The sequence below is a fragment of the Sebastes fasciatus genome, chromosome 11 (assembly GCF_043250625.1).
Source record: "Sebastes fasciatus isolate fSebFas1 chromosome 11, fSebFas1.pri, whole genome shotgun sequence".
NCBI lineage: Eukaryota > Metazoa > Chordata > Actinopteri > Perciformes > Sebastidae > Sebastes > Sebastes fasciatus.
The window spans coordinates 16,535,529-16,562,439 of NC_133805.1; the positions used below are offsets into that span (position 1 = coordinate 16,535,529).

The 26,911-nt window shown below is 38.8% G+C and overlaps 1 protein-coding gene across 2 annotated transcripts; it reads left to right on the forward strand.

Moving 5' to 3' along the window:
* The first annotated feature begins 12,184 nt into the window (after positions 1 to 12,184).
* Positions 12,185 to 26,799, forward strand: LOC141777143 (cullin-3-like). 2 transcript variants are annotated; one of them, XM_074651129.1, is made up of 16 exons: positions 12,185 to 12,533; positions 18,729 to 18,926; positions 19,371 to 19,484; positions 21,108 to 21,268; positions 21,555 to 21,669; positions 21,766 to 21,994; positions 22,135 to 22,280; positions 22,422 to 22,598; positions 22,718 to 22,888; positions 23,016 to 23,123; positions 23,951 to 24,075; positions 24,167 to 24,263; positions 24,389 to 24,523; positions 24,711 to 24,897; positions 25,346 to 25,491; positions 26,215 to 26,799. In XM_074651129.1, the coding sequence occupies exons 1-16, from the start codon at positions 12,474 to 12,476 to the stop codon at positions 26,344 to 26,346; spliced, it is 2,301 nt and encodes a 766-aa protein (XP_074507230.1). In that variant the 5' UTR covers positions 12,185 to 12,473; the 3' UTR covers positions 26,347 to 26,799. The 2 variants fall into 2 exon arrangements, with proteins under 2 accessions (XP_074507230.1, XP_074507229.1); XM_074651128.1 differs by having other exon boundaries at positions 24,167 to 24,262; positions 24,385 to 24,523.
* The last annotated feature ends 112 nt before the right edge of the window (positions 26,800 to 26,911 follow it).

A 26,911-nucleotide genomic window follows, 5' to 3' on the forward strand; every position in this document is an offset into this window, starting at 1 on the left:
TATGAAATCTTGGCATATTTACCATAAACAAATAAGGTAAAAAAGACAAGTTGCAGCCTCTGTCTCATGCCAGTGTTGTTGTGTTTTTCCAAATATGAGACCACATAAAAATTCTGCATGTTGCTTCATGTTTGCAAACATAATTGCTCTACATACTTGAAGCTACTAATACCAATATACTGGATATAAGGAGGTTTTCAGAGCAAACTAGGATAACGTGATCTTCTAAGATAAATTTGACAATTTCAGATTCTTTATTTCTGCCATTTTGGTGACTTTTTATGCATACAATTAGGGCAGCCCCCTCTTAGACGATTACTAAGACTAAGAGCTTGTTTTGATCTTAGTCAACTAAGATTTCTTTAGTGGATTAGTCATTTTTTTCAAGCTGAATGACTTACAGTATTTCCAAGAAACTTGTGAGCACATCTCTACCAAACAGCTTCCTAAATGTGAATCATTTCTGGTTTCTTTACTCCTCTATGACAGTAAACGGAATATCTTTGAGTAGTGGACAAAACAAGACATTTGAGGACATCATCTTGGGCTTTGGGAGACACTGATCGTTTTCACCATTTTCTGACATTTTATAGACCAAACAACTAATGGACTAATCAAGAAAATAATCAACAGATTAATCGACAATGAACATAATTGTTAGCTTCAGCCCTAGAGTTGACTTAGAATCTCTTTGGTCGAGGACAGCCCTACATAAAACAAGAATAAAAATCTAGTTAAAAAGGTACATCTGCATTATTTAGCAACATTTCACAATTAAATTTGATACCATCAAGCAGTGGCTCCCAACATAGGACTCTGGACCCCCTATATAGTCCCAATATGAATCTGAGAGGTCACAAGATGATCAAAAAGATGTAAAGAAAAAAAAACATTTCTGTTACACAAAATGATGTGTTTAAGTTTACAATTTTCTGTTTCATTTTTGTGCTTTTTTTCATGGAAAATAATGGATGATTCAGGCCTCTCAAAATCTCCAAGAGAAAACTAGAAAGAAATAATTGGTCTTTAGTTGATCGGCTAATGATGTGTGTCCACACTGAGGCCATAGCCTTATTTTAAGTGGTCGCAAGCCAAAAAAGTTGGGACCCCCTGCTGCCATACAGCAATGAGGCATATTTATTTTTGCAAAAACCAACAGAGCATATTGTGTCGTTTGTTTACAGTAATTATCACTGAAGTTCATCTGATATGATTCATTGATGTTAGAATGCTAAACATCACAGAACCTTTAATGTTATTCATGTTTCATTTCCATTTACTCAGAATATCATCAGGAGATGCGACCCCTCATCTCAAGCTTTCTAGACATATCATCTCTCCATCTGGCTCTTTAACCTACCCAGGCAGTGTCTGGAGAAGCTCTGAGGAAGCCTCAGACGCCCTGAGCAACAGCCGGCCTCTCCTCCTCTGGGCTGCTGAGACTCTGGAGATTGGTAGTCAATGAAACCAGGCCTAATTTAGCCTCCACTGCTCCACAAGCTGCCAGAAATCAGAGTGAGACTCCTTCCCTTTTTAGGGCTCCCTGGACACTGCAGTCTGTAAGTGGCATTACAGCATTCCTAGCCACACTAAGGACCTGGAGAGAGAGAGAGAGAGGTGACAGTCAAAATGTGTTATATGTAAGCCATTTTAATTATTATCTAGGTCTAAAAGTCATAAATTTGCACTCTGGGGACAATCTAAATAAACCCTTATTTACTGACACTCACATTGTAAACGTATTTAACCTGCCAGTTTGGACACGTTTACAATCATCTCATCTTTACACCCCTTTCAGTAGATACATGGGTCCTGTAGGCTAAATGACTGAGACACATTGCCAGATGCCATAAAATCACAGCAGTAATTAGGTGTGAAAATAGGACTAACTTACACAATACACTCAGCCAGAACCTGACACTGTGTCATGTAATCTTTAATAACCTCGGTGAGCACTGAAACTAGATGCTGCCGGCCATGAAATGTATTTTTTCTCCATCGTGATCTGGCTGATTTTCATGTGACTGAGAGAAAGAGAGAGAGAGTGTAAACACTCATCTTCCACTAACACAAGGCACATACAGTAGTATTTTATTTTGGTGTCTAAGTTTAAAAGTTAAATGAATTTCCTCACAATTTGTTTGGCATAAATAAAACCGGACTAAAAGAATAGGATTTATCATGTAAACTGATTAAATTACCCTGATATGCACGGATTAAAAATAAAAATAAAATTCACCGTGTTGCTGTTTGTTTTCTTAAAAGACTAAAAAGTAAAAAGAGGCAGGGCAACACAGCGACACTCATGAAAATGGCAGGCACGCTGCTATTTATTAACCGTGGCAGCCCATGTATTTAAAATAAATGGATTAGATGTGGATTACTCATTGAGCCTCCACTCCCTTCCCATCCTTGTGTTTTCTACTTGTGATATGACTACACTTGTATTATAGGAGACAGTGATCACATAAGCCATGGTATGGAATACACAATAGGATTATCTATGGTGGAAAGACTAAGTCTCATCTTTGCCTCCCACCTCCTATGGGGAGAAACACAAATACATGGCTGCCGTTTTACTGCAAGTGTGTGGAATAACCCCGGCAAAAAACGATTCAAACTGGCACAATCCCATTAGTCTATTCAAGGTCCCTGTCTGACCACCCTGTATAATGAGGAGATAAAGGCTACTAGGGCAAAATCTATTAGATTAGTAACTGTTTTAATAAGGAAAATTATTCATGTCTCTTGTGTCATGGACAACTATTAATTCAATTAACCTTCCCTCACAGGAATTACTTAAAGAAACGTTTTAGTAAGTCTTCGTCTGTAAGTCAACCCCTTCACTAACTGTTCTGAATTGTTTATCCTGCCTCTTCCATATCCGACTCAACCCGTCTCCCCTCCATATATAGTGCAGTTCACTGGGAATCTTTGCAGCTCCTTGGAAATCCTTCTGACATTATGTGAACGATGAGCTCAGTATGCATCATCGCCTCAACATGCAATTAGATCATAACTAGAGGCTGTTAAGGGACAAGTGACATCCATAAAACATTAAATTACAGTCTTCTGTTGGTATTCAAGTTGCACCTGTCTTGCCAGTACATTCAACTGGAATCCAGAGGTGGGTCAATAAACAACAAATCAGGAACCTGAGTGGGTTGTTGTTGTTCTAAACCATGTTTAGCCATGTATTAGTCATCTAACTACTCTGGTAAATATCAATCATTTTAATAGTCATGTCTTTTAAGATAGTTTCAGATGCAAACCTCCTGGGTTTAATCATGTCTTATGCTGTTTGTTTTTATCTTTGAAAAATATTTTCATCAATTAAAGGTCTTATTGATAACATTATTATGTAGACAAATATTTTTAAATATTACGAATACGAATATATATTTTAAAAAAAATACATCCACAGAGCTTTTAGAAAAGTGCTGAATAGAAGTACGGCCTTTCCTGAAAAATTAGTCATTTTAAAAATGTTGGCGGGTCCAAAATTAATGTTTTGTTTATGCTTGAGAGCCAACAGTATAACAATGTTGGTATCATGTGGTATCTCTGTGTCGTCAGTTACTGTGGAAAAAGTGCCTGGCAACGACTTGTTGTGAAGTAAATGCAATGGAACGGGGAAGGGAGAATGCGTCATCTAGTGGCTGAATGTTATCAATGTTATCATAGGCACCTTTAATTTTATCTAATGCTAAGGTGAGAAACAATATGTCTGGGTAATAGTGAAGGAGTCAAATATCAAATACATACTACTGATCACATATCAGTCACACTGCTATATATACTGAAAATGTGACAGTATTTAGAGGATGAATGTTGGTGCTTTAGAAGATATTTATACACAAATTTTGAGATGTGATAAATTACAGCTACCTTACACTGCAGGTCATTTAATTCACCTGTGTAATGCATCCTCTGGGGAGGGTAAAGGATAAGTTCACAATTTTCCAAGTCTTTCTTAGAACAACAGTGTGGTGCCAATTGAGCTGCACGGTTATGGCCAAAATGATAATCAGGAATATTTTTATCAATATTGAGAACAGTCTGAAAAAATGTCTGAAAAAAATGTCTAAAAAAAAGTTTTAAAAATGTTGGAAAAAAAAGTCTAAAAAAAAAAAAAAAAAGTCTGAAAAATGTCCCCAAAAAAGTCTGAAAAAAATTTCAAAAAAAAGTTTGAAAAATGCTGGAAAAAAAAGACTGAAAAATATCTGAAAAAAAAAGTTTGAAAAATGTTACAAAATAAAGTCTGAAAAATGTCTCAGAAAGGCAAACAAAAAAAGTTGTAAAAATGTTGGAAAATAAAGTCTGAAAAAAAAAAGAAAAAAAAAAGTCATGTAGTGCTACATTTCTGCTAATGTACAAATCTTTGCATCAAAATAATGTTTTTTATACACAGTGCATCTCCAGTGCACCAAAACGTTTTGGCTTGAGAGTTGTCCGTGTTTTCATCTTACAACTTTAACCCTTTCACAGTGTGTTTTCAGTTCATGAAAGTTAAAATTTATATTATTGAAATTAAAACCTTTTTGGTCGCCTAAAAATGTCTTATTCAGCATTTGGTTTTGTTTAGCTCCAGCCTCTCGTGTCACTTACGGCTGAAAGAAACCATGATGGCGACAGCTTAAAACCAAGATGGAGACGGCCAAAAACCAAGATGGCGACGGCCACACACCAAGATGGCGACAGCCATAAAACAAGATGGCGAAGGCCAAAAAATCAATATGGAGACGGCCAAAATGCCGAACTCGAGGCTTCAAAACCGCAGTCCACAAACCAATGGGTGATGTCACGGTGACTACGTCCACTTCTATACAGTCTGTGGCGTGACAGCTCCCCGAAAGTGAAGCCAAAACGGAGCACACATTTTAAACATCGCAGTCCATCATGTTCATTTAATTAAGCCAAAATCATGATTGTGAATAATATTGGATTAATTGTGCAGCCCTAGTGCCAATGTGAACATTTACAGTTTCTTTTTACTGTAATCATTCCTCTTGTTCATGCAAGAGCTCCCTCCCTAAAGCACTTCCAATGTGATAGGGGAACAAACTTAACAGCCCTCGTTCTGTGCAAAATTGTGAACCTTGAACACAAACAAAATCCCAGACAGTATCTCGTCTGGTATGACAATATCAGTAATGAATTATTGCATTGCACAGTGTCAAGTAACTCTGCTTAATGGGCTGAGTAAAAAGGGTCCAACCGCCAGACATAGATCTATATCAACAACATTTTCTATACAGTACAAGACCCTCCACTTAGTATCATAGCAACCACTGAACTCAACATGGCACCTATTGTAATTCTAAAACTAGCTAAGCTGAGCGCCAGACATAATTATATCTCTCCTCAACCAATCACAGAAGCCTGAGCCATAAATAACAGACTGCTCCCCTACAGAGCACCAGTCTGTGCCGAAAAGTCAACAAACACTTTCTCCAGTAGCGGCTCTTCTCGCTCACTACTGGATCCGTCGTGCTCAGAGGAGGACAAACAGAGGGGGAGAGCGACAGAGGCCTATACGTTTACAAAAAGGAAAGAGCGGGAGAGATAGAGAGAGTGGAGAGGAAAAGAAAAACAAATGTAGCCTATGATTACTGAGTCATAATGAAGGCTGTTGGATGGGACTGTGGCTATAAGCTATGTCATTAAAGATAGTGCCGAGTGGCTGGAAAACCTACAGGACTCTATTTGAAACACTGGCAGGCTGGACGACAACGACGCACAGCACGAGATTCAAAAAGTCTTCAAAGTTATTACAACATTTCACAAATATTACACTGGTAATCTCAATAGCAGAAGCTCTCTTGTAAGTGGTAAGGGCTCCGCTTTCAAACCTTATTACCCTGTGTGTGCTTCTGCCAGACAGCTACCGCAGCACTCTGCGAAACAGCTTAGTCCCCGGGGCCTTATATTTAGACTTTACGACCAATATTGAATTCTGACCTAAGATATTTTCACCGGGGTGATTTAAGACGTCACCTCGACGGGGCAACAAGTTACGGCCGCAATTATGTTCAGATCACATCGCATCACATGACTGGGAGAGGACATTGGTACATTTGTTCCCTGTGGGTGATGAGAGATGGGATTGGGGATGAGTCTGCACATAAGATGTAACAGAACACTTGTTTTACTTAAGGGATTTGACTATTTATCCAACCTCTTAATGTCACGTCATCATTGTTAATGTGGTGACAGGTCACAATGACAAAATGGACACAAAATGACCAAGCAATGTCTTTAGTTAATGTCTCATTTTTTAACTTGCTACAAGATTTTTCAAAACAGTTTTTTTGAAGGAATGTGACCTTATTTACAGAGATGCTAATGCATCAGAATATCATGTCACATATCTCCTGAGATATGTAAACATGACAAGATAGAGTAAGACATCCTTGGCATGTATCACATAATAAAAGCAGATGTGTCCAACAGTTCACCCGCCCTTCTATGCTATTTGTTTTATCTAGCGCCTCTCATACAAGGAGGTGATACTTTCTAGACTTCGGTGTGACATATCCAGTGTGTCATAATTTCATCCTCATTTGTGGCATATAAATCTTACGTAAGAGCACATCTTGACCAGGATTAGGTCATATCGGCGTTTTGTAATGAGTGTTTCGGACAGTCATATCATACGTTGCCATGATGGAGTTAACTCCCTGGCAACAAATACAGTCTTTTCCACTTTGAGGAAATTTTTTGGGGAAACAAAAGCACTGCATACTTGTCATTTTTCAGATTTTATGCCAGATTCAGAGCACAGTATTGGAGCACAACCTTAGCCTTGACTGTGATTTTAAGATTTTAAGATCATCATTTTTATATGATGTTATGTAGAGGATCTTCAGATACCTTAAACATAACATTATGTATGCAAAGCTGAAGGACAAAAGTATTCCTGTAGAGGTGAGGAGACTGTGTGTGATGCTACCGGCAGAACAGTCTGACCCCTCTCTCAGCTCCCAGGACGTTTTCTTCAAGCCTCCCTATTGGGATTCTGGTAGCCTACATTCTCTGCTTCAAGGTCGGCAGCAGTGGCAAATTAAATTACTTGTCCTGTTTTGTGGTGTTGGCGCCGGGTCAACAGCAACTTGGCTAAAATGATGAGTGCGGGATTCTGAAGGGAGCCGCCGCATTTGTCCCGAGCCTCTGGTGTCATGTTAGCAAAGCAAGTCGCAGCGATAAAAAAGAGCTGAAATCAAAAGCAGTGTATTAAATTCTGCCTCTGTAATCACTTGCAAAAAAAAATCAATTACCTCTGCTTTCAAATGCACCACTTTATACTGTTGTCCTTTGGGTTTACCCTGCTGCTTGGAGGATGTCATGTGCTTGCTAGACTACATTAGGCCCAATTTGTTGAACTCACACCACAGCACACGCCACCTGCTGGGAACCTTGGGTGTGATATGTGGCAAACAAAAGTAAATGTTAAATACATTTTGTATTAACGCTATTGTTATTGCAGTTGTAAGTGATGACTTTGTGTGTGCCCAACCACAATAACATCACAGTTAATTTAACATCACTTTACACGGACGTCTTTCACTCAGCAGTGTCTTCATTTCCACAGCCACAATACATTTCTGTCATGTAGGCTGTCAGCATCTTGTGTTAGATGTCTCTACAGCAGCATTGCAGAGTTTATCTCTTGGTTGCTGAGGGGGTTGTTATCAGCAGACAAACAGCTTACACACCGCACAGTGGAATGGGAGGAACGTAGAGTATGTAATGTGGTGTCAAAACACGACACAAGCAAACAGACAACTTGTTATTACGCTACACTCGGCTGCTCAAACGTTGTGCCACAGAGGTCTGTTTGCAATGTCACGAAGTGAGGTTATAGGACAAATCATCACCAGATATTATAGTTGTGTTTTATGTGACTGCCTCTGTAGGATGAAATAATGTGTAATTTGCTCATGATATCAAATTTGCTCCAACTCCGCAATAACACTAACTTCTGAACACACACACTGGGGTTTCAGCTGTAGCACTTCCTGTGCGAAAACAACAGTTCACATGACACATTTCTTGTTGTCAATATCAGAGAGGACCTGGAAAAAAGCAATCATGCCTTTAGTCATCTCAGACATCCACAACCCCATAGTAGTTTTTAGGAGGCCTCTTGCTAAGTGTAAGCTGCATTAAACTTCGTAGATCATAAGATAGATTCACGAGCAGCAAAGTTGAAAACACTGATAGTGACAATCAGAAACACCCACTGGGGATGTGTATAACTACAAGAGACGATGCAGGTTTAAGGTTTAAGTTTAAGCATTATATAAAAACTACAAAGCCTCCTGGTTGAATTCAGAATAATGAATCAACAAATAATGTGTGATACTATCCATCTGCCAAGATGATATGGCAAAAAAACTCATTGCATCTTTGCAGTATTAAGATCTTTTGTATTTGTCAGCAAAGATGACATTATGCATCCAGTACTACCTTTATGAGCACATCCCCTCAGTGAATCAACTGTTCTTGTTCTTAACATGTTTTGTGTGTCCATGACACACATAAGGAAATCTAAAGCAAACCTAGTGATATGGAAGGTGCGATATAAAGGTGTACTATAAGAGTGTGTTCAGTACGCGTTGTGACATCACTGTTAGTTGTAGCCAGATGTCCTACAGACTTGAGCATTTCAACTAGAAGAGGTCAGTGAAACATTGCTTTTCTGCTCGGTGTTAGATTACTCTTTAAGCATGATGCTGGGACTGTACTAGACACTAGAGAGCAGCAGAGTAGCACAAAACAGACGCTCACTGACTCATACTCTCTCCTCTAAATACTGCACTTATGATGCATAGGTGTTCTTACTATGAAACAACCTCATACATTAAATATGTACAGCTCTACATACATAAACACAAACATACATTGCAGCAGTGATCAGGGTATTCATTACACTTTTGTTCACTGTGGTATGAATTTAACTGTGTATGTGTGCAGTTTTTAGATTTGTGTGAATGCAGTAAGGCTGTCTGCATGAGCCCTGAAAAGAGGATATTGTTGTGGAAACTGAGAGGTCTGTTTTGATATACCTCAAAATCTGGGAGCTTCTATGTCCCATTTGTTCACACTGCAGAAGTAGTCCGAGTTTAAAGGAGAAGCAGCTCACCCTTGACTAAGGCTACGCCTCTCCCAAGTACCTATTGTTGCTTTACGTTGACAGAGTAGATGAATATTTAACAGGAGGAGGGAAAGTGGTAGGCATCAGATCACTAGGAAGAAAATAACACTCTCTCTATCATGTGACCAGACTATCAATGGTCTGATGACAGACTAGATTGCTGCTTTTGATTGGCTGCTTATTTCTTTGTCGGCCCAATGTTGAGCTTTAATATCAACTTTGAATGAAAAAGGATATAGGCTACATGTAGACTGTACTGTAGGTGTCTACAGGTAAGTTAGGCAATACTAGACTGTGTGTTTACAGGTCAGATGGAGTCGTGTGGTGGGTTGTGTGCCTCTAAGAGAGATGCTGGCAGGGTGGAAATGTGTGCGGTTCGCACCATGGACAGTGGACAGAGGCTTAATCAGGTGATCAGGGCGATGCGGATGGAAATTAAAAAGCTGGAGCTGGAGAACATGGGCCTGAGGAGGACTGCTGGAGCTAATCTCCGAAAGAATGCAACAGTTCCCATCATGACACCACAATGCAGAGGTAAATGTACTATTATTAGCACTATGTACACTGTAAACTATTGTCATGTAGATTAACAGTAAAATACTGGCAGTAGGGTCGTCAGTAGTTTACAGTTAATTTTACAGTAGTAAAATCTCATTTACAATATGCTACTGTAATAATACCATGTGCAGAATTACATTACATTGCTGTATTTTCTTGATTTTACAATAGACTATCGGCAGCAGGGTTGCCAGTACATTACTGTTTTTTTTTTACAGTTTGCTTACTGTAAACTTAAGGTTATTACTGTTATAATACAATGTACTAAAACATGGCAGCAGGCCAGGGTAGCCAGTCAAATACAGGAGGTCTTTCCTACCAGTGGCCATCAGACTATATAACTCCTCCCCCTTCTGCAGGAAGGACAGCTGAAAACACCAGACACTGACAACAACAATATATCAATATCATGTGCAATACTAACTTTTTCCATTCTCATGTGCAATATCACTGTTCATTGTGTGCAATATTAATGTCATCATGTGTAATATTACTTCTTTTCTCATCACATGCAATATTACTTTTTCTGTTTTTTTTTAGCTTACATTACCTTTTTTTATTTTACTTATCTTATTTACTAATTTTACTAAATGTATCTTACTTAATTGTTATTCTTATAGGCACCGGTGCTAGAAATAGTACTTTTCTTTTTATACACTTGAACTTGTTGTAATTTTGTTATATTTTGAGCAATCTCTGGCATAAGAATTTCCTTATTATTTTAATGAGAGTTATATCTTATCTTATCTTATCTTATCTTATGGCTATAGACTGCAGACTGTAAAATGTACAAAGGCTATGTGATAATTAGTTTTGAGTTTTTGTGGCTTTTCACTGTACTCTAGGTAGGTAGGTCGAATATTCTGATAGCCTAATAGTTGTTATTCCCATTTTGCCTTTAAATGAATATCCTTAAATGTGAGTGTCTTGCTTTTTTATTATAGGAGTACCATGGACTCACCCATTTGATTTGATGTCATATTTCCTTATTTCTCTCATTCAGAGAGCGTCGTCATGACAGTGAGAAGATACTCCATCTTCCAGCCGTTGGTCAACCATCGGAATGGGCAGTTGGACAATGATAAGCGTTGGACTGGAAAACAGCAAAGATGAAAATTACTAATTAGTAATGTACTTTTATTAGTAATAAAAGACACAGAGGGGTCGTGTAACGTGTAACCAGCTATTACATACATCTTAGTCACCAGGCAAAGAATATGATAGCTTTTTGCATCTCTCTTAACTAGACGACTTATACTTCTTAAATGGAAGGAGAAGTATCCTCCAACCTTTAGGATGTGGTTTAAAGATCTCACACATCCCTTTGGTACAGGAGAATATTCGCTATACTACAAGAGGGTGTGTTCAGAAATGTTATGCTATCTGGATACCTTTTTGAATCTACATAGAAAAAATGGATACCACTGACTTTGAAGTTTTAGACTGCTGACCTCATATTACATATAATTCACAACTTATACTTAGTTGTTTTGTTTATTTATTATCATTATTTTGAATTTACTTATCTTTTGTGTTTTTGGTCCTTTCCTTTTTCCTTTTTTTTATATGTTTCGTTTATGTTTCTATCTGATTTAATTAATTTATATGTATAAATGTTATTGTTTATGAAATTAATTCTGCTTATTTAATGGTGCAGTAATATTGTTATGGGGGGGAGGGTATAATTTGTCTATACAATTATTTATGTGATTGTTTATACAATTATACAATTGTTTATACAATCACAGAAATAATTGTACAAACAATTATACAATTATTTCTGTGATTTATACAATCACAGAAATAATTGTATAAATCACAGAAATAATTGTATAATTATTTATACAATTATTTCTGTGATTGTATAAACAATTGTATAATTCTATAAACAATTATTTCTGTGATTTATACAATTATTTCTGTGATTTATACAATCACAGAAATAATTGTATAAATCACAGAAATAATTGTATAATTGTTTATACAATTATTTCGGTGATTGTATAAACAATTGTATAATTCTATAAACAATTTTACAATTATTTCTGTGATTTATACAATCACAGAAATAATTGTATTAATCACAGAAATAATTGTATAAATCACAGAAATAATTGTATAATTATTTATACAATTATTTCTGTGATTTATTGTTTTTTGTACAGAATACCAATAAAAAGACTTTGAACTAAAATTACCAGCTATTGGGATGATGGCCTGGCCTAAAGGAAGGGATATAGCCCAACGTTAGCATTAACTCTATTGTGGCATTTAGAACAAAATAGTGTCACCAAATAAAGTTTTTTTCTGCCCTCAATCCTTTTCAAGTTGTTTTGTAAATAAAAGTTATGAAATACTTACATCTTTTCGTCGAAACATGAATATTAAAATGTGACAGTTCGCTAATGTAACTAAGTGTTATCAACCTGTGGAATGCACCTGTCAGTATATTACTCAACTCTCGCGAGATTTCGGCGTTGCGCAGTGAGCAGAGTACAGCCGTCCGCCATCACTGCATACAAGCTAACATTAGCCCAAAAAAACAACCCACAGAGAAGAGAAGAAGAGAAGAGAGAGAGAGCAGAGTGACAACAACATAACAGACATACAAGAGACCGACCTAATTCCTGCTGAAAGGAGGGGGGAGGTCACTGAGTTCCCCTTAAAGCCGCTTTCCTTTAGGCGTAGAAAACAAACCAGCCTTTCATGTAGTCTCTTTAAGTCAACTTTTAGAAACGAAAGTCGTTCTAACTTAATCATGTCCAACCTCAAAGGCGGCACCAAGAAGGACACCAAGATGAGGATACGAGCCTTTCCTGTAAGTATTAAACTATGAGCCTCCAGTAGCTAACTAGCTGGTGAAACGAGAACAACATGTCATTGTCATCAGGTCGGTTTATTTTAACGTTAGCGTTGGTTTGAAAATGCTAACGACATGAGCTAACGTTAGTTAGCATGTGAAGGGAAACTTCCTCTGTAGACCTGTTAGCTGGCTAAGCTAAGTAGCCTAGCAGGCCCTGATGATGCTAGCTAGGTTAGCTAACTTGACGCTAGCTAAGTTGCAGTCAAGTAACGTTATCTATGGTAACGGCTGGCTGTTGCTGTGTTTACCACGCATTATGGCCGTTATATAACTACATTAACATGTTAGTGCTAGCTTTAGTGAGAGGTAATGCAACTTCAGCATAACGTGAGACTCACAGTAAACATGGTAATGTGAGTAGTTAATGTTGTTGACGTCAACCACAGCAACCTACTACTAGTAGTGCTACTGTCACACAACGATTTCACCCAACATCCCATGATCAAAGGATGGGAAATACATTTGTCTGTGCAATATATCCTTGATGCAATTTACACCTCAAGTGCAACTACCTTTGTTAAGTATTTGTTTTAAAGCACTGAACAGAAATGGCAACTGTGAATCTCGTTGCTTTCTATTCTATCACTGGGCTTAATTACATATTCACCCACTCAATTAATCTCTGTTATGAGGCACAGTTGTGGGATATGCAGTCTTGTCTTAAACCCTAAGTTGCATAGCCCTTGCTTGCAACATCCTTCCATTCCTTGTGTGACTTGAGACTACAGTAAACATGGTAAATGTGAGTAGTTAATGTTGTTGACGTGAACCCAGCAACCTACTACTAGTAGTGCTACTGTCACACAACGATTTCACCCAGCATCCCATGATCAAAGGATGTGAAATACATTTGTCTGTGCATCCTTGATGCAATTTACACCTCAAGTGCAACTACCTTTGTTTAGTCTTGTCAAGTATTTGTTTTAAAGCACTGACCAGAAATGGCAACTGTGAATCTCGTTGCTTTCTATTCTATCACTGGGCTTAATTACATATTCACCCACTCAATTAATCTGTTATGAGGCACAGTTGTGGGATATGCAGTCTTGTCTTAAACCTTAAGTTGCATAGCCCTTGCTTGCAACATCCTTGCATTCCTTGTGTGACGTGAGACTACAGTAAACATGGTCAATTTTGAGTAGTTAATGTTGTTGACGTCAACCACAGCAATCTACTACTAGTAGTGTTACTGTCACACAACGATTTAACCCAACATCCATGAGCTTAATTACATATTCACCCACTCAATTAATCTCTGTTATGAGGCACAGTTGTCAAGTCAAGTCAAATTTATTTCTATAGCACATATAAAACAACATGAGCTGACCCAAAGAGCTTTACAGACATAGGCAGAATAAAAACAGGTCAACAGAGCAGACCACAAAATCTCACACATCCAAAGACAGAGACCAAGATCAAATCCATGAGTAAAAGACTGTTATAATGAGCATTATGAAAGGCCAATTAGTACTGTAGTCTCACAGTATAACGTGAGTCTACAGTAAACATGGTAATGTGAGTAGTTAATGTTGTTGACGTCAACCACAGCAACCTACTACTAGTAGTGCTACTGTCACAGAACGATTTCACCCAACATCCCATGATCAAAGGATGTGAAATACATTTGTCTGTGCAATATATCCTTGATGCAATTTACACCTCAAGTGCAACTACCTTTGTTTAGTCTTGTCAAGTATTTGTTTTAAAGCACTGACCAGAAATGGCAACTGTGAATCTCGTTGCTTTCTATTCTATCACTGGGCTTAATTACATATTCACCCACTCAATTAATCTGTTATGAGGCACAGTTGTGGGATATGCAGTCTAGTCTTAAACCCTAAGATGCATAGCCCTTGCTTGCAACATCCTTCCATTCCTTGTGTGACGTGAGACTACAGTAAACATGGTAAATTTTGAGTAGTTAATGTTGTTGACGTGAACCCAGCAACCTACTACTAGTAGTGCTACTGTCACACAACAATTTCACCCAACATCCATGAGCTTAATTACATATTCACCCACTCAATTCATCTCTGTTATAAGGCACAGTTGTCAAGTCAAGTCAAATTTATTTCTATAGCACATTTAAAACAACATGAGCTGACCAAAGTGCTTTACAGACATAGGCAGAATAAAAACAGGTCAACAGAGAAGACAAAAAAATCTCACAACACCCATGATCATTGGATGTGAAATACATTTGTCTGTGCAATATGTATAATATTGTCTGTGCAATATATCCTTCATGCAATTTACACCTCAAGTGCAACTACCTTTGTTTCGTCTTGTCAAGTATTTGTACTGACCAGAAATGGCAACTGTGAATCTCGTTGTATTTAATACGATGACAATAAAGCTTTCTATTCTATTCTAAAGCTTTCTATTCTATCACTGGGCTGAATTACATATTCACCCACTCAATTAATCTCTGTTATGAGGCACAGTTGTGGGATATGCAGTCTAGTCTTAAACCCTAAGTTGCATAGCCCTTGCTTGCAACATCCTTCCATTCTTTGTGTGACGTGAGACTACAGTAAACATGGTAATTTGAGTAGTTAATGTTGTTGACGTGAACCCAGCAACCTACTACTAGCGTTAGTGCTACTGTCTACCCAACGATTTCACCAACATCCATGAGCTTAATTACATATTCACCCACTTAATTAATCTCTGTCATGATGAGCACAGTTGTCAAGTCAAATGTATTTCTATAGCACATTTTCATTATTATTGTCCTTTATTTAACCAGGTTAATCCCATTGAGATCAAAGATCTCTTTTACAAGGGAGACCTGGCCAAGATAGCAGCAAGACTGTTATAGTGAAAGTAACAGACAACACATAAATTAATAAACATTTTTAATAAACATTTTTAATAAAAATCCATGAGTAAAAGACTGTTATAATGAGCATTATGAAAGGCCAATTAGTAATCACAATTCAAGTACATTCAAAAGCCAAAGAAAAGAGGTGGGTCTTGAGCTGTGCTTTGAAAGACTCTGTAGAGGGAGCAGATCTGATGTGGAGAGGCAGTTTGTTCCACAGACTACGGCCCACAACTGAGAAGTTGTGGGATATGCAGTCTTGTCTTAAATCCTAAGTTGCATAGCCCTTGCAACATCCTTCCATTCCTTGCTGAGATCGTTTGTGTGTGAAGCCCAGGCTTTTTCTTCTGTTGGATATTATCCAGGGTTATGAGTGGGTGTCTGGCAGAATGAGTCAGTGAGTAGATGAGTGAGTGAACACAGTTAATCCTTCCTCAAATATTGAGTTTACATGCAAGTGCAAGACCAGCCCATTAGACCAGAATGGAGCCACTACCGGGTGGTCTTAGTCAATATAATAATAAACTTGAATCCAGGGATCAATATTAATTGATCCCATTACAGCTCTTGTATTTGTAGTAGTTATTGAGACATGCTCATCTTGTTGTCTGAAAACTGACTAATAATTTGATTTGAACTGGAATTTGAGCAGGTCAGCTGTCAAGCTACAGTTACTTTTCACTAGATGCAACTACCCAACAACTTTTTCTATTCCGATAAAGTTTCTATTGATTAATGATCTGAATCCAGTGCTCTTTCCCCCAAATGTAAAATCTGTAGCATGGATCTAATCAGAAATCACTTTTATGTAAAGTAACATGAGGCTAAAAATTGAGATGGTGGCCAACGTGACTCAATCAGTGTAAGTGATGTAAGCTGAAACACTGAATTTTATAATGTCATTGACAAGAAAATTGTATTTAATGTGAATCAGTCACATCTTGATGACACCCACTCGTCTTCCCTTCAGGCCAGGTTCTGATCAGGTTCTCGTCTGATGAGTATATATGGTGACATGCCCAGAAAGGGACTCCTACTAGGACATGGTAATTTGGCAGAAATCGCAATATATCATGATAAAAATTAGGGCTGTTCCGAATACCATATTTTAAGCTTCGAAGCTTTGGTGAGAAATATTCAAAGGTATTCGAAGCTTCGCAGAGCAGCGCGGTGCAGCAGGCTGTCTGTCTCCATCTCCCCCGTTTCATTGCCGCACTACAGTACACACACGCACCTCTATACACAACAAACAGCGATATCCGTCTGAGAAGAACTAATAATAAATAAAAAAGACACCTGAAGGTAAATTGTGGTTAGAAGTATTTTATTTTCAGTATTAAAGTGTAACACATCAAAGGTGGTAAAGAGGTTTGACACTTCACTGCTGCTTCTCTACCTTCTCTCCATTCTCTGTACAGCTTTGGTGGTACAGTTTGGGATAAATGTTAACACCTATGGACTTTATGTCTTGTTTTACTGACTTTAATTACCTTTTTCAATCCTTCGTCATGGACACTCAGAAAAATTGCCATAATTTGTTGCCATCGTGTTTGGTTACTTCTTTGCTGGAGTCAAGCAGCACTTACTTTGTCTTTAGGATTGTAAAGCTTTTCATGCATTGTGGTCAAGACGATGACACAGTCTTCATGGGCTCAGGTCTTCAACACAATATGAAATGCATATTGTTTTCTTTCTGTTGAATAGCCTATTGATAGCCAAAATATCACCACACTGCCAATATTGCTGTGACGCCTGCTTCTTGGATGCTTGATTCCGTCAGTCCTTCCTTTTTTTCTTTCCTCTATTTTTGCCTGCAGCAACCAAACCAAAAGTATTGGATTTTGTATCACAACCTAAACAATACCATGTGCGACTTTGTCTAACTTTCTCCTTGCTACTTCCTTAATTGGTTTGTTATGGCTCCATTTCTGCCACATGATTTACAGAAATTACATCAACAATGGATCTCTGTTGCTGTTGATATGACTACACAAGTATAAAATGGTGATTTGATCATCGCTTTCTGTCAATCAAAGTTATAGCTCCTATGCTGCTGCATTGAGATCCTTACTCAAATTGCTATTATATGATTACGAAGTTCTCTGACAGCAGGAAGAATCATCCGGGCATCACCTGCATTGTATCACAGATGGATTTGTATGTTTACATTCCTGCTACACTTTAGGACGCAAGCTTTACTGTGAAAGTCATCAATCAAACATCTGTGCTTTCAAAAAGCTATATCTTCCCTGTCCACACTGCAAGGTAGAAATTGCTTGCTTAGTGAGGAAGTGTTTATGTGTGTATATATTAGGGCTGTCAATCAATTCAAATATTTAATCATGATTAATCACATGATTGTCCATAATTAATTGCGATTAATCACCCATTTTTTTTATCTGTTCAAAATTCAAAATGTACTTTAAAGGGAGATTTGTCAATTATTTAACACACAAAATCACAAATATGCTGCTTTATGCAAATGTATGCATATATTTATTATTGGAAATCGATTAACAACACAGAGCAATGACAGATATTGTCCAGAAACCCTCAGAGGTACTACATTTAGCATAAAGAATATGCTCAAATCATAACATGGAAAACTCAAGACCAACAGCTGTCAGTGTCAGTGTGCTGACTTGATTATGACTTGCCCCAAACTGCATGTGATTATCATTAAGTGGGCATGTCTTCTAGTTTTATATGATGCTACTATCTTCACTCTAGCATTAAAACCGAGCCTGCTACAACTTAGCAAGTGGCGTTAATGCGTTAAAAAAATCGGTGGCGTGAAAATGAATTTGCGCTAACGCGTTATCCCGTTAACTTTGACAGCCTTAGTATATATATATATATATACTGGACCTGTATTATGCATAGTGTTGTCTAAAATATTGGAGTATCGATACATATCGATACTGAATATTTTAAATGGTTTCAATACTAATTTTCCGCAGTATCAATACACAGGTACCAACTGCACTTTCGGCGCTCTCTTCTCTCCAACAGCGAGTTGACACACACCGCTATTTATCTTTTAGTAAAAGTTGTCAATGTTGTGTCAATTTTTTCCCGCGGTATCGAAAATTATATAGAATATCAATGTTTTTCAAGGTATTGTATCAAAGTTATAAATTCCAGTATCGTGACAACACTAATTATGCGTATGGATCTTTTTTACAAGTGGTCTACTATTTTGTATTTAATTGTACTGCAAAGAATGACCCTTGACATTACTGTCATCATCTACTTATACCATGTGGAGATAATGAAGAATAGACATTTTTCATGTAAGCACACTTTCATCTTTCTGTCCCACCTAGATGACAATGGATGAGAAGTATGTGAACAACATCTGGGACCTTCTAAAGAATGCCATCCAGGAGATTCAGAGGAAGAACAACAGTGGGTTAAGCTTTGAGGAGCTGTACAGGAACGCCTACACCATGGTGCTCCACAAGCATGGGGAGAAGCTCTACACAGGCCTGAGGGAGGTCGTCACAGAGCACCTCATCAACAAAGTAAAGAAACATTTTTCCTCTCTAATGCTGCTCTTTTTTTTTGAAAATCATTAACAAAAGAAATATGAAAAAATTTAGATAATCAGTGATAATTAATTACCGTTGTGTCTTTTTGTTTTAACTTTACATTCTTAGGGCTACTGTCAGTCATAGATACTTTCTTAAAAAGGCAAACAAATATGTGTGAAACTTTTAACAGCAAAGAACATGCTTGAAGGATATCTGATATTGACAACAAAATAAACAAGCTAATACACCCGTCTTTTACCGAGCTTAACACACAAATGGTCTGTGAATGGATACTCCATTTTTATTCCGCTATGATGCCCAAAGCTGTTCTCCCCTCTCCCCTATAAATCATTTCACATGTGACCCGATGTTCATCAGTCACACCAGAAATAACTTGATGTGACCTCAATTCTGTCAATCTGTTTGTGTTTTCAGGTACGAGAAGATGTCTTAAACTCTCTAAATAATAACTTTCTGCAAACACTGAATCAGGCCTGGAATGACCATCAGACTGCCATGGTTATGATCAGAGACATCCTCATGTACATGGTAAATAGGCTGTTGTGCTCACTTGTCATTCTCATTTTGTATAAATCGTTCTGTAATTGTATTAACAATATTATTTTTTTAAATTATGAATTCCTGTGCAATAATCTTTAACAATTCACAATGCAGTGTGTGGCTGTTATTTGTTTGTTTTTTTGTCAATGGGACCAGAATTTCTATGTTAGTGCTATGGGTTGCCTCGGCAAGTGGATTATGGTGCTTGTTCCATCGTGAATAATTTTGTGCTTTTGAAGAAATGGCCTTTTGTTTGGCCAACCGTCACCTACATCCTATTCTGGACTTTGTAAGGTGCTATTTTATTTGTGCTCCTAACAATGAGCCTCTGTTGCTGTTTATATTTGTTTTGTTGGAAAACTGGCAGAGCTAGTTGATTTACTTGAGCAGCAAGTCCAAAATGTTTGTGGGGGTGTGTGAGTGAGTGAGTGAGTCCTCGAGATAGGCACAAGTGAAAGCTAAACAATGGCAAAGTCAGTACAGAGACTGCACAGCTCTCCTGGGGTTCTTTTGTTCTGCACTCTCCTTTTTCCTGTCCTGGCATTACCCCGGACAGTTGGCTTTTCCGGTGTTTAACTACGGCAGACTCGTCACGTCTGTGCAATGAGAGACGCCTGCTGTTTTTACTTGCCTGCTGACCTCTAGAGGAGAGCCAGACAGATGCAGCAAGTGTGACTCTGCTTTTCTCACCTGGTGTTTTACCTTTTTGGAAGCCACTGTCTCTCTTTAGGCCCTGGAGACATTATTTATTTGTCTAGGAGAGGTAGGGTGATTGTACATTTTTACGTAGTACTCATTCATTTTAATGCTGAGCATAAACCAGTGGCATAGTGGAGGATATACGCAGGTATACAGGGTATACTAGAGATGTTCCAACACCATTTTTTTCCTTCCCGATACTGATTCCGATGAACTTGCAGTATCGACTGATACCGAGTACCGATCCGAAACCAGCTTGATGAATTTAATATCTTTGTGGCTTTTGAGCTCTCTTTGTGGAATTTCCTTGTCGTTGGAATGTTGTTTTTCCCTGTGCCTTGGTGAAGTCGTTGCGCTCTGTCGCAAACACAGGAGAGGCATCAGAAAGCCAAACCCCATAAGCTCATAAAACAGGCTTCTGGAAATTGGCAGAACTAAAAGTAAACGCTCTTTCACACAAATTAAAAACACAAAATGGCCATGCAAATCACATTAAGACACCATGTAATATCCTGGAAGTTAGTTGTCTAGTAGAAACCACCTCCTCTAATTTCACACCGGCTAATATTTGTCATTCTAGACGTTTGTAATGTCAAATCTTGTTACTGAGTGGCATTGTAAATATTTTATCACCCACATCCCCCTTGAATATTTATGCTCTCTGGAAGGGGCTTATGTCGTAACTTTGTTTTCTGGGAATAAATCAGACACCTGCCAGTCCTTTCTTCTGATGCTCTAAGGACCTTATAAAAGCTTTGCACCCCGTCAGTGGGATTGTATAGTGTATAATGAAAGGTTTGCTGGCATATCCACTTTGAATCACACTAGTTTTACCTGTGCTTTTAAAGTAATCCAATCCATACGTACAATATTCAATGCCCTTTTCACCCCGTTCTCTCTCTCGTCTCCCAGGACCGGGTCTATGTTCAACAGAACAATGTGGAGAATGTGTACAACCTCGGCCTCATCATATTCAGGGACCAGGTGGTGCGCTACGGTTGCATTCGAGACCACCTACGGCAGACGTTACTGGACATGATTGCTCGTGAGAGGAAGGGAGAGGTTGTAGACAGGTATGCAGGAGTACTAATTCACTACTTGATCTTAAGGATTACTGTAACTGTGGGCCTGCTCCGGGATGCCCCATATTTTGGTTGAATTAGAAAAATTCAGTGACGCACAGTTTCCTACATATCTGTCCTGATCTTATATGTTTCAACTTTATGCACAATCGTGCATTTACTTTTTGTTGCTTATTTTTTAGTAAAACTTATTGTTGCAATGTATTATTTTCTGAAAATATTTTTTTAATAATTGCTAATATAGAAGCCTCACCTTTCTTTTTATCGTCCATTGCAGGGGCGCCATCAGAAACGCCTGCCAGATGCTGATGATTCTCGGCCTGGACGGCAGGTCTGTTTATGAGGAGGACTTTGAGGGTCCTTTCTTAGATATGTCAGCAGAATTCTTCCAGGTAAGACTGTGATCAGTTCTTGATGTCTTTGTGTTTTTTGTAACCACTGAAATTGTTTGTAATAAAAAAAAAACACACGCTATCTGCTCTTTTCAGATGGAGAGCCAAAAGTTCCTAGCAGAAAACAGTGCCAGTGTCTACATTAAGAAGGTAGAGGCCAGAATCAATGAAGAGATCGAACGAGTGATGCACTGCCTGGACAAGTCTACAGAGGAGCCCATCGTCAAGGTGGTGGAAAGGGAGCTCATCTCTAAACACATGAAAACCATTGTGGAGATGGAGAACTCTGGCCTCGTCCATATGCTCAAGAACGGCAAGACAGAAGGTAAGATCTTTGCCTGTATGATGAAAGCATTGCATTTTTATCTCAAAATTAAGAATCGCAAATCTTTTTTTTTTTCAGCCTTTCCTCAACAGTTTCTGTTTGTTTCTCATATTTTTTTCCCCGCCATGTCTCCCTCTCAGACCTGGCATGCATGTACAAGCTGTTCAGTCGTGTGCCAAATGGCCTGAAAACGATGTGCGAGTGTATGAGCTCTTACTTGAGGGAGCAAGGCAAAGCTCTGGTGTCAGAAGAGGGAGAGGGCAAGAACCCTGTCGACTATATCCAGGTATGCTTGTTGAACAATGAGTCCAAAAACACATCTTTATGTCCCAAGACACTTGGCAAGCCCTACTTAAAATTGTGAATGACAGAGAAATGTGTCGTTATAGATTATAGCACCTCTTTGTAATTACTTCCTCCTCAACAGGGCCTGCTAGACCTGAAGACACGATTCGATCGTTTCCTCCTCGAGTCTTTCAACAATGACAGACTCTTCAAACAAACCATCGCAGGAGACTTTGAGTACTTCCTCAACCTCAACTCCCGTTCACCAGAGTACCTATCGCTCTTTATTGATGACAAGCTCAAGAAGGGTGTCAAAGGGGTATGTAGCTTCTTCAAACTTTCCTTTCAACGCAAATATTTTTATACTCTGCGAGAAAATATTTTTTTGCGTGTCCTGTACTTTGCCTCATTCTTTTTCGCCCTGTTGTGTTTGACCAGTTGACAGAACAGGAGGTAGAGTCGATCCTTGACAAGGCCATGGTGTTGTTCCGGTTTATGCAAGAGAAGGATGTGTTTGAAAGGTACTACAAGCAGCACCTGGGCCGCAGGCTCCTCAGCAACAAGAGTGTGTCAGACGATTCAGAGAAGAACATGATCTCTAAGCTTAAGGTAAACGAATGACAACGTTTTTGTAACAGATGTATATCTCCTGTACTGTTCTTTCTTCTTCTCTGCTCATGTTGCCCTTCTAAATCCACATCAGCAGCTTCAACTCTTCTGTCTTTCTCCTTTACAGACAGAATGTGGCTGTCAGTTCACCTCGAAACTGGAAGGGATGTTCAGAGACATGAGCATCTCTAACACTACCATGGATGAGTTCAGGCAACACATACAAACCACGTCGGTAAGGCAGTCGTGACGCTTTTTCAGAGATACAAAACACAAATTATTCTAAACAAGGCACACGTAAAAAGTACAGCTCATGATCTGTTTGTTTGGAAGAATATTTTAGGGTGCTTTCACAAGCCATAGTCCGTTTGACTAGTCCGAATCAGAGTGAAATTGACACGTGTGGTTTGTTTTCACAATGCACAGATTAAAGCGGACCAAATAAAAAATATAATTTGCCGAGGGGCGTGTACGAAGGAGCAGGATGGAAGTTTTTCACTTTGACTCGACCTACTGTGTGCACAAATCCCTTCTCCTCCAGTTTTTATCTTGAATGCCTTTATAAACATCATTATTTTTGTGGACTTTATTCTGCATGTTCTCTTTGGCCCAGATGTCAAGCAAACATCGGGCTTCTGCAGAAGTCCAGGTCAGTCCTCTCCCACTCATGCTAAAGATGCTATTGATAACACAGCCCGTAATCCCCTGCGTTTTGGTTCACTTCCTGCAAGTGGGTCGGATTATGTTCTCACTGCAATCGAACTGCACTAGGGTTCGCTTGTAAACTGTCGGTCTCGGCGGTTGTTTTGGTCCGCACCAGAGTACGATTACTGCGTTCACAACTGCCCAACGAACCACACCAGAGTTCAATTAAAACAGACTAAATGTTGGCTCGTGAAAGCGCCCTAAAACACAGGATTGGAAGTGAGTCTTTAATCATTAATACATCAGAATGTTTGTGTACCAGTTATTGAGTTATTGAGATGTAATAACTGTTCAGTCATGTTATGTCAAAATGTATTTTGAAAGAGATTCTTAAAAACTACTATGCATGTCTTTCAGGCGTCTCTAAGTGGTGTGGACCTCACAGTAAGAGTCCTCACTACTGGCTACTGGCCTACACAGTCGGCAACACCTAAATGCACCATCCCTCCCTCTCCCAGACACGCCTTTGAAGTCTTTAGAAGGTAATGCTCTTAAATTCAATGTTTTACTACACACTGGGAGGCTCAGTGTCGTTCTGTGTGGTTTCTAAAGGTCCTGGCTTTTACTTTACAGGTTTTACCTCGCTAAGCACAGTGGTAGGCAGCTCACACTGCAGCACCATATGGGCGGGGCAGACCTAAACGCAACTTTCTACGGAACTATTAAAAAGGTAGACGCATAATGCCATTTGCCCTTTTATTGTGAAACCACATCATTCAAGTTACAATGTTGTTGTTTAGTATCATTTCTAAGTTTGGAGTTTCAATTCACCTTTCTGTTTTACTTGTACTGCAGGAGGATGGCTCAGAGGTGGGTGTGGGAGGCGCTCAGGTGACGGGCTCTAACACCCGGAAGCACATACTGCAGGTCTCCACCTTCCAGATGACCATCCTCATGCTCTTCAACAACAGAGAAAAGTGCACTTTCGAGGTGGGGACACAGTGAAGCACCTTTTATTTAGCTATCTTAATCTCCCATTAGATCTCTTTGTCTTTGTAGAGGTTATTTGACTGTATGATTTGCATGCGTCCTTCAAAGTGAGCACAGAATTTTACAATAGTTTGTGTCCCTCTTTTCTTTTTTTCAACCGTATCACTCATCCTGTCCCCGTCTACAGGAGATCCAGCAGGAGACAGATATTCCTGAGCGGGAGTTAGTGCGAGCGTTGCAGTCTTTGGCCTGTGGGAAGCCGACACAGAGAGTTCTCACCAAGGAGCCAAAGTCTAAGGAGATTGAGAGCGGCCACGTGTTTACAGTTAATGATCAGTTTACTTCCAAACTGCACAGAGTCAAAATACAGACAGGTGGGCAAAGTTTCTGTACAACACACACCTAACTTCTGGGCAAGCTTTTGTCGAACACAGCGTGCTGTATTTTTGATCAGAGGTGATGATACTGTGGATGTTGTCATGGCAACTTAAAATCCGTTGCTGTCCAGAGTGATGAGACTGAGGCAACAAACACAATATTCGTTCTTTCTATACTCTTATTCATAATTTTTAACACATATAAGTAATTATTTAGCAGTCAGTAACTACAGTTTCAGTACCTTGTGTGCAGCAGTAGATCAGAAAATCCCAATATCATGTTGCAGCCTTTCAGAAATATGGATAATGACAACCTCTGTTCAAAAATACACTGTGACATGGAACTGGGGTGGGACTCTTCCTTTCTACTGATATAAAACCTTGAGAGATTTTCCACGTTTTCTCCTTGAACCTCATCTTCTCCCTTTTATACCACTTTTCCCAGTTGCTGCTAAACAAGGGGAATCAGACCCTGAAAGGAAAGAGACGCGGCAGAAAGTGGATGATGACAGGAAGCATGAGATTGAGGCAGCCATCGTCCGAATCATGAAGTCGAGGAAGAAGATGCAGCACAATGTCCTGGTGGCGGAGGTAAGGCACTCCACAAGAGAATACACATTTTGGTCTGTTTCACTTTAAAGGAATACTTCACACACAAAATGAAAAAAAAATGTATACCAATTACCCCGTGTTACCTTGAATTTGTGAAGAAAACTTAGTTTTTCTTGCATGCCTCCACGGTGAACGGAGAATCAAAAAACAGAGTCTTGATAAATTGATGGGGGGCGTGTTTAACAACATACTATATCAAAACATCAGTTTACGAACTGCCACAAGTCTCATTTATCTAGTCGTATGCTCAATACTTCCCAAGCATGAATTTCTGCTGAAACTTTTAATAAAGATAATACACTTTTTTTTGTATAGCACCTTTCATACAAGAATGCAGCTCAAAGTGCTGTTGTTTTAGAGTTTGTAAACAATGATGTTTTGATATAGTTTTGCTGTTGTTAAACGCAGCCACCATTTAATTAAATTCATCAAGACTTTTCTACGTTTTTTGTCTCTTCGTTCGCTGTGGAGGCATGCGAGAAAAACAAAGTTTTCTTCAAGAATTCAAAGTAAAACAGGCCGAGTAATTGATATACAAATGGTCATTTTGTGGGTGAAGTATTCATAAATCAAAGCAATTTGAATCCAGTAATTTTCCATCTTCTCCACTTCTTGATTCCAAAGTACACCATGTTCTGCAGAGAAATTAATTCATGTTGAAAAGGTGCAGTTTTCTTACATGTTGTGACTTTGTGTCTTCAGGTAACTCAGCAGCTCCGGGCACGTTTTCTTCCGAGCCCTGTCGTAATTAAAAAGCGTATAGAAGGACTAATAGAAAGAGAATACTTGGCAAGGACGCCAGAAGATCGCAAAGTGTACACCTACGTTGCATAGAAGATGAACTGTGGAGGAGAGGAGGAAGAGACTGGACGGGGGGGGGATGGGATTTGTTTGTTTTCTTTGGACTGTTGTTACGCATGGACTGGAAGTTTCTTTTAAAGACAAATGCTGGGAACCTGATTCATCCTCCCTTACAAAAACACAGTAAACACACAGTAAACGGGGAATAAAATGTCGGCGCAGAAATAAAATCCATCAAAACTTGTAGGTGATTTTTAAATCAGGCCCAGTCTTCCTATTCCCTGTGAGTTTTAACATGGATGGATCCAGCTTCAAGCTTTTCACTGTTTTACCCTTGTAGAGATCAAACTTGCAAAGAATCCCTTGGGAAAATGTGAATGCACCACATTATTTTTTTGTTTCAATACTGTATAAAAATAATAAAATTATTAAAAACAGCAAATGTGGATTGTTACAAAACCAAAATAAAAATAAGTATTGATGCTCTGTAGTTTTTCACAGAAATGCTCTGCTCATCTGCTTGGCTACATTTGACTCTCACAAACTTATTGTGATTTTCACATTGCAGTCAGTATGAAAACATCTGTTCTGTCCGAAG

Excerpts from the sequence above, each read along its gene's own strand:
- LOC141777143 (XM_074651128.1), top strand. The coding sequence starts at position 12,474 with ATGTCCAACCTCAAAGGCGGCACCAAGAAGGACACCAAGATGAGGATA. Across the intron at positions 24,076-24,166 it reads GCCTTTGAAGTCTTTAGAAG|GTTTTACCTCGCTAAGCACA; the intron begins GTAATGCTCTTA and ends TTTACTTTACAG. Across the intron at positions 25,492-26,214 it reads ACAATGTCCTGGTGGCGGAG|GTAACTCAGCAGCTCCGGGC; the intron begins GTAAGGCACTCC and ends TTGTGTCTTCAG.